General features: G+C 44.5%; 1 protein-coding gene across 1 annotated transcript in view; it reads left to right on the top strand.

The window, feature by feature from the left end:
* Window positions 1–8,750, top strand: part of bmp2k (BMP2 inducible kinase) — a 98,497-nt gene that overhangs the window by 65,097 nt on the left and 24,650 nt on the right. The window contains exons 9-12 of the mRNA XM_063195775.1: window positions 713–792; window positions 1,091–1,242; window positions 2,535–2,827; window positions 5,524–5,616. Of these exons, the coding sequence (XP_063051845.1) occupies window positions 713–792; window positions 1,091–1,242; window positions 2,535–2,827; window positions 5,524–5,616 (618 nt within the window). The remainder of the gene's footprint in view (window positions 1–712; window positions 793–1,090; window positions 1,243–2,534; window positions 2,828–5,523; window positions 5,617–8,750) is intronic.

Here is an 8,750-nt window from a genome sequence, read left to right as displayed (position 1 = left end):
ACCAAAACGTGGCATGGAAATCTTCGGGTATATTGAAGAGGGAAGTGTGGGGCACCAGGTCAACAAACAAGAACAGCTGACAGCAAAGCATCAAGGATATCTGGGCTTCCATAACTCCCATGCACTGTTTTTGCCATTGACTTCAATGTTAAATGCATCATGGCCATTATGAAGACAGAGAATGTCCTAACCAAGTATTGACCATTGCACGTTATGTAGAAAGTACCAAATTTCAACTGATTTAATGTGACCCGAATTTTGATGAAGAAAAATGTGATTTTATAACAATATTCTAATAATGCGAATTCCCCAATTCATGGGTTTTTTGAGCTGGAAGGCCAACGCAAATAAAAAGAAAAAAAATAATGATTGGAATAGTTAAAAAACTGGGCCATGCATCTACAATCCATGACAGATTAACATTATTGATGGAATTATGGAAATAAATCAACTTTTTCATGGTATTCTAATAAAAAGGCCTGGAGCTGTATATATATATATATATATATATATATATATATGAAATGAAAATACTTGAAAATGTTAGGTGTGGTACAAGCAGCCTAAAAGCCTCTGAAAAGCCTTAGACCTCAGAGGGTTAAAGTCTTAATTTAGAGGGTAGGACACTATACATTCATCCTTGATTGTGTCAGCATTGTGTCAATTGAAGTCCCAAATCCAACCTAACTCAGGGGTGTGTGTGTGTTTGCAGAGTTCGCCCCTCCCTGCCTCTCTCCCTGAACCTTTGACTGCCAGTGAGATCGCAGCGAAGAAGAACATGACAAAAGCCAGGTAGCATATCCCTGCACCCGCACCCACACACATACATGTGATCAGTACAGGCAGACAACTCTAATTTCACTGCATGTAATGCTTGTTGTAGTATTTTATGCATGTGAAATATAAAAATCCTACTTGTACCACAGGATCACAGACACCATGGAACAAATGTTGGAAGAAAATTGTGAAAAATGTGTAGCAAATACGGGAGAAACCTAGAAAATTTCGAAACCTGGAGAACATGAATGGGCATCTACAGTATGTTCGCCAGTGATGTGTGCATTGTCATTGTCACCCCCCCATATCACAGGATCACAGACGCTGTGGGCCCCACAGAGACGTCCATCGCCCCCCGGCAGCGGCCCAAGGCGGCCTCCAGTGGCGTGCTGCCCCTGCACAACTCCTCAGCCACCCCCGTCAAGATGGGTGTCCCCGCCGCACCCATCAGCAACGGACAGAAAGGTGGGTAGGAAAAAGATGAGGCACATTTGATTCTCTGTACAATCCATTATCCACATTCCTGTCCCCCACCTGTGCTTGGGGACTCGCGCTTCGCTGACAGCCTACCTTTCCGCTCTCAGGTTAGCCACAACAAGTTTTGGGGGACTTTTGCCCATTCATCATCTCGATTGCAAATGAGAAAATGTCCTTTGAATTGCACTTTTGCTCAATATTGAATTAAAATTCTGGCATCAATGACGTCTTGCAAGGTCATCATGAGGCCTCAAGGGAGGATGGGAGTTCCGTAATGGTGTGCTTGGTGAAGGGGGTCTGTTCACATGTCGATTTGGTTACTGCTTACTTGTGCATACTGTATACTGGGAAGTTGTGTACTGCTAAAGTAACTTCCAAGTTGAAGTCGAAGTTACTGTGTCCGTATTGACTGTGTCAGGTTAAGGTGGCATAATGAGTGCATGTATGTTTTTTGATCATCCATGCGCACCATATTAGAATGTAAACTGTGCACACTTGTGTGTTTGCACATGTATGTGCGCATGTTTATCATGTGAGGTTGCGCCCATGATTGTTGTTTGCGTCCATATGTACATGGTCCCTTTGGGTATGTTATTACAGAGCCGGTATTACCAGTAGGCAGTGTTGCCAGATTTTCTACGACAAATAAGCGACTGACGTCCTAAAAACAAGCCCAAAAGAAGCGACTGACGGGCGTTGTGAAAACAAGCCCAAAAGAAGCGACCGAAGGGGTGGGTCGTCAGTCGCCTGCCTAGTCAGGGAAGACCTTACTCTTAGCGGGGGTCTGCTTGGCAGCTAAAATCTCCAAAAGTGACCACAAAAAGTGAGAGTTAACAACGCTGTAGTAGGGTCACGTACGGATGAGTGAGAAAAAAACGAGTTGCCATTGAGAAACACATTCAAATCACCGGCAGAGCAGGAGAAAACAGCAAGCCCAACCCTGAAAAGAACAAGCCCAAAAAAAACGCAACCCGCGACTTTACAAAATTAAAAGCGACTGCTCAAAAAAAGAAGCCCAAGGTCGCTTATAATAAGCGGACTTGGCAACACTGACCAGTAGGCAGAATAGGCAATTGCATGCCCTCTGTATGTTGCCCCCGACAGTCAGACCCATAGTTAATAGTAATACCTGCAAAAATAACACAAGAGAGCCCTATGTCTATATTTTGCCTAGGGCCCCCAAATGGCTAGAGCCACTGCTGCGGTATTAGTACGGTTTGTGTGTGCAACAACTATTTCTGCATGTGATAACCTCAGTATGTGCGTGTGTGTGTGGTCAGCTGCAGGTAACGGCCAGCCCGGTGTTGCCCTGTCGGCCAGCAGCAGTGTCAGCAGCTCCAGCTCCGCGGCCCCTCAGCCCAACAGAGTCCTGCAACAGCTCCAGCCAGGAGACCTGCGCCTGCAGCAGCAGCTACACACACAGCAGCCGCACACACAACACACACCACACACACCCCTCGCTGCTGCCCAGCACACACCCCATGCACACACACCCCTGACCCCACACACACCACAGCTCCAGACCCAGCCCCAGCAGCAGCCGCCCACGCCACAGCAGCTCCAATACCTCCAGGTAACTCACACAAGATCTTCATCAACATCAATCATCATAGTTTACAGGCCAGCTCCACTTCATCAGTACAACCAGGCAGGGTTAGAGTTATAGTTAAAGGATTTATCCAGAGTTGGAACAAGTTTGCCTCATTTTTGCATGTTTGGGGTGAAATACAGTCACTCTGGAGCAAAATCAAGGCAAAAGGATGCGTTTTGAGAAAGTTTGATAATATCACGTTAGCCTCGTTAGCCATATCAGCTATGCAATATGATAGATTGCGGGCATCGTTTCTCGGCGGTTACACACGTCTTGCACAGCTCAGAACAACGTCACACGTACCTCGTAATATGTTGAGGGTATCCACACATAAATCGAAGTGTCCAAAGCCCTTGTCAAGCAGCCAACTATTTGACACAAAAGTCCACAAAGGTAGATTGCCGAGTGCGTCGCATCATCAGCTGTGGTTAGGCCTACTCGCTTTGGAAATAATCATAGCTGATGATGCGACGCACACGGCAATCTACTTTTGGACTTTTGTGTTTGTGGGACGTTGTTTTGAGCTGTGCAAGACTTTAAAATGTTTTGTTTTTGAAATGTGTGTAACCGCTGAGAAACGATGCCCGCAATCTATCATATTGCATAGCTGATATGGCTAACGAGGCTAACGTGATATTATCAAACTTTCTCAAAACACATCCTTTTGCCTTGATTTTGCTCTAGAGTGACTGTATTTCACCCCAAACATGCAAAAATGAGGCAAACTTGTTCCAACTCCGGATAAATCCTTTAAGTGATCTGAGGCTTACTAGTTAATCAAAATTGTACACTGTATATGGCAGGGCTATTCAAATGGCGGCCCTGGGGCCAGATGCGGCCCTTGGACGGCAAGGTTCTGCCCCCCTACAAGCACCTTGAAATACGGAATCAGTTTTTTTATTATTTAGAGATAAACGTATGGGTTCGGTATCGAGCTGAAACGGGACACAGGACTTTAAAATGCAGGAAATTACATCTAAGAAATGCAAAACTTTCTGAGGGAGTGTCAAGTGTCCCATATTTTTTTAATTGAGAGTCGGCAGCCATAATACATAAGTATAGTTCGGCCCCCTAACTGGGAGGAATTTGAAAAACTGGCCCTCGTTGACATTTAATTGAATACCCCAGGTATATGACCTCTGCCTCAGCAGCAGCAACAGCAGTCGTCCTCGCCACAGCTGCCACACACCCACACACACACACACCCACACACACACACACACACACACACACACACACACACACACACACACACACACACACACACACACACACACACACACACACACACACACACACACACACAGAGAGAGGTACCTCACACATCATGAGCATCATCATAGTTTGCAGGGAAGCCTTTAGAATAGGGCTCACATGTTAACCACTAATGCATGCCAACTGCTAAAGTCTGTGGCTGACATGACATCGCACTGTACATCATGATGGTAGTCATGGTTGTTTTGGTTTAAATTGGGCTAGAAGAACCTCTCCACAGCTAAGCATTTTCTGCTGTAGTGTTTGTAGTAACACAACACTGACCTTCAAAGGCAAACTGCAGTATCTGCACCAACATTGAAAATGAGAAAAATGCTTTCAAAGCCTTGGTATAAGGTTGGATATTGTAGTTATTGACAATGAAAGAGCAACGTCTCTAAAACGGGACACATTTGGACTTAAGGCTTTGTCACAAGATAAAGGAGAGGAAATGAAACCATTATCGGTCTTAACTCAATTTTGACAAATTATGTAGTTTCTGCACTTTGTACTGCAGAATAGGAAGCCACATGCAGTGTGGCACAAGTGCACAAGCACACTGGACCTTTTAGACTTCATCTCAACTGAATACTTTTTATTAATGCGATAGGCCAACCAAGGCAGGCAGAGGAAAGTGGTTGTATGGGTTGATCTTACCAGCAGAGGGAGCCATCGTACTGTGTGTTTGTGTGAGACTTTTCGGGGAAACCTCAGTGCGAAACGACAGTGCTGTACATGAACGTCAAGATGTCTATGTGCAGTATGTCTATTCACATCATATAGATTATTTCAGTGTTTCTCAACCTTTTTCAGACGAGGCACCCTTTCAATTCATGAAGAATTTCAAGGCACCCCAAACCAACAAGCGGTAACATGGCATTGCATCCGATACCACAAAAGCTTAGAAACGTAACACATTTGGAGACGTCACACGACCTACGTTCAAAGTTGCAGCTGACTGGGGCGACCTACAGTATATTTACTTTATTGTGCGTAAATGGCAGATGAAAGATTCCACTGACTAGCATTAACTTATCAATTTAGACAAATATGTATCATATTACATAATTTATTCATCAGCCAAGCTTCCGCGGCACCCCTGAGGGGGGCCCACGGCACCCCAGGGTGCCCCGGCAACCCTGTTGAGAAACACTGGATTATTTAATAGTGTGTATTATGTGTGTACATGTCTATCTAGATTTGTGTCATTGTTTTTGTGTGTGTTAAAGCTGTGTGAACTGCGTTATACACAATATACACAATTCAACCTGAGTGTGCAAGGGCTTGGGCATTTTTGTAACTATCTCTCTCTCTCTATCTCTATCTCTATCTCTTTCTCTCTCTCTCTCTCTCTCTCTCTCTCTCTCTCTCTCTCTCTCTCTCTCTCTCTCTCTCTCTCTCTCTCTCTCTCTCTCTTTCTCTAGTACCAACAGGCCTTGCAGCAGCATATGCTTCAGCAACAGCAGCAGATGATGATGCAGCCCATGTATCAGCAACAGGCTCACTACGCTGCTATGGTGAGCGCACACACACACACACACACACACACACACACACACACACACACACACACACACACACACACACACACACACCTCTCTCACTGACAACACATTCACACAGGGATACACAAATACGCACTCATTCAAAATGTACAAATGCTACACGCTGATCAATATTTTGCTACTGCTTTGATTGCACACCGTACAATTAACCTGTGATATGCACTTCAAAAGCTGTTAAGTGCATTCAGTGCAACATAACACATAGCCAGATCCTCCAGACCTGTTCGTTCTGAGCTTGATTTTGCTTGAATATACTGACATGGTGATCACCATGTCGAATGCCGTAAGTGGTTGTTGTTCCGTCTCGGGAACTTGATTCTGGAAAGACTGCCTGCCCGCTTACCCGCCCCCGCATATCCACGGTGTAGTAGGTGTTCCTTCGAACGGCATCCTCTCTTTTCTGCACTAAGCGTTCTTGGTTGGGAGCCCTGGATCCAAAACTGGTGAAATTGGCCTCACACTTCCTCTTTTTTCGTGTGCCATTGCCAACACAAGAGCCTGGCAAAGTCCAGAGCAGAAAAAATGGAGTTGCCAGGCCCCCTTCTCTCTGGAAGCTTCTGTAGAGCCTTCAAACATGCTCAGCCTTTCAGATTTAGTCTCTTTTTCACTTGCTCTTTCGCTCTTAGTCTTTTTCTCTTTCTGTTTGTGTCACTTACTCTCATTACCTCTCTCATTCGTCTCTCATTCCCACATTCATCTTCTCTCTTCTTCCCTTGTCTCCAAAAATGTCCATCTTTCTCTCTCTAATCCTTCACCTTACACCCTTTTGCCCATTCACCCTCTCACTTTCTCTCACTCTCTTCTCTCTTTTGCCCTCTGTCACTCTCTCCATAGCCTGTAATGTCTCCTTCTTTTTTGTTTCTCTCTCTATTTCTCATCCTTCTTCCTCTTTCTCTCCCTCACTTTCTCTCCCTCACTGTCTCTCCTCCCTCTCTCTCTCTCTCTCTCTCTCTCTCTACATCTCTCTCTCTCTCTCTACATCTCTCTCTCTCCATCTCTCTCTCTCTCTCTCTCTCTCTCTCTCTCTCTCTCTCCCTCCATTGCTCTATCATGCTAAACGAGAGTGAAGGAGGCTAAATGCACTGTGGTGCGGCAAGGCAGACAGGCAGGCGCTGTTTTTAGCTTGTTTTCTAGCGAGTGGCGACCATCTGTTTTGGCGCGAGGCAATCTGCTGCAGGCTGAGTCCCAAGGGGGATGGCGTGGAGGTGGGCATGGTGGTGGTGCCCACAGTGCTGCTGGTGGTTGTGGAGGTGGAGGAGGAGAGGAGGGTGTGGAGTGCGGAGGGTGAAGTCGAGCAGCTCTGTGTTAAATTGCAACATATGAGGCAATTACGCCGAGGCGGAGAGTTCCGGAGGGGACGTTGGCCTCCATCGCCGCCACCGTGACTTTTATCAGCGCCTTCTCCTTCCTGTCTGTCTTTCTATTGGAACTGACCTCGTGACCTCACGTGACCCCCTCGCCTCGGCGGACTCGAGTGGAGTAGATCGTTCCCAGAAGGCGGTCGCGCCACCTCTCACCTCAGTGGGCTGAAGTTATTGCTGATTTTTAAAAAGCCGTAGTGCTTAGATGAGATGCAGTCAAGTACATGTAGCTCCTTCACTGAATCTTTGCTGTCTTTCTCCATTCAGTAAAAGCTGACGTGAAGGTTCTCATCAACTAGCACTTGTAGATTATACGTCTTTGTTCTTTTTCCTCTCTTTCTTTTCTACTCCATATATTTAAGTTGAATACTTGTACATACCGTACTTAAAAGCCATTAGGTAGTCAGAGTTCTTACACTTGGTCTTAACCCATTGACGCCGGTTGTTGCGTTACGCAACATTGGCCCTGACGCCGGTTGTTGCAAAACGCAACATTATTGATTTGTCAATATTTTCAAGACGCATGAGAGATGCAATGCACAATGTTTTGTTCAAATACACAAGAGGTGGGTGTTCTCGATTTTTTTAAAGATCATGTAGCAAAAAAAAAAGTTTGATTCGTCGACAAAAATGTCAAACGCAATCAACCACGCTTGCTTCTGCAGACGTGGGTTGTAGCCATTTCACACAGGTAAAAAAAAAAAAAAGAAGGCTGTGGTTCGCAAGACACGCTGTTACAGCGAACGTGATGTTCAGTTGAAAGGTAATGAAGAAATTTTAATCGAGGAAAGGAAATATGATTGAAGACCCTTTAGATAGAGAGCAGGAGTGTGATTTGCCGCGGCCGCATGAAGAGGTGGGCAAGTGGCTTCCAAATAGACAGTCAGATTTCGCCCCCGACGTTACCAAAACTTCACTCCGACACTCGGGGCAATTGGCGAAGGTGCCAATATCTGAGGAAGCACGTCCTATATTTCAGAATATTTTCACTGAGGAACTTTCGGATATGGCAGTGGTGGACGAAGTACACCAGTTATGTACTTGAGTAAAAGTACAGTTACCTTGTATTGAAAACTACTCAAGTAAAAGTGAAAGTATTCACCTCACTTTTTTACTTGAGTAGAAGTACAAAAGTATCTGCCGTCAAAAATACTTAAGTACTAAAAGTAAAAAGTAAAAACTTAAAAATGAAGCCTTTGGTGCAATTTTAATATTTAAGTGTTGTAGGCTTAATTTGGTCATATCTAATTAAATATCCTCTGATTTGCATAGGCTATACCAACATGCTAGAACTAGGCCATAACAGGCCTCAGAAACACTGTGGAGTAAGCCCATGGATGTTTTAGCATCAGAAGTTCATTTTCACCTCTCTAAACATTTAATAGGTCTACTGACCCTAACATGCCCAAAAGAACACATGAAAGGGCCATTAATATTAAGAATGATTAGGCTGAAATTGATTATATGCCTATTAGAACAACTACTACAATACCCCCCAGCCGTAGGCCTACAGTCCAGTATAGGCCTACTTATTTGTGACAGCAAGGAGTTAGAGTAGTAGCCAATAAAGTACTTTATGTTTAATTTTTGTTATAATTATGGTTTTGGTAGACTTCTTATTCTTCTTCTTCTTATTATTATTATTATTATTATTATTATGTAGTATTTGGTTATGTTGAGGTTGGCTTAGGCCTATGGACAAACAGACTTCTTGCGATTCTAAGC

This window comes from Engraulis encrasicolus, chromosome 3, assembly GCF_034702125.1.
Source record: "Engraulis encrasicolus isolate BLACKSEA-1 chromosome 3, IST_EnEncr_1.0, whole genome shotgun sequence".
Lineage (NCBI taxonomy): Eukaryota > Metazoa > Chordata > Actinopteri > Clupeiformes > Engraulidae > Engraulis > Engraulis encrasicolus.
The sequence above is the reverse complement of the archived record's forward strand: the minus strand, read 5'-3'. Positions and strand labels throughout refer to the sequence as shown.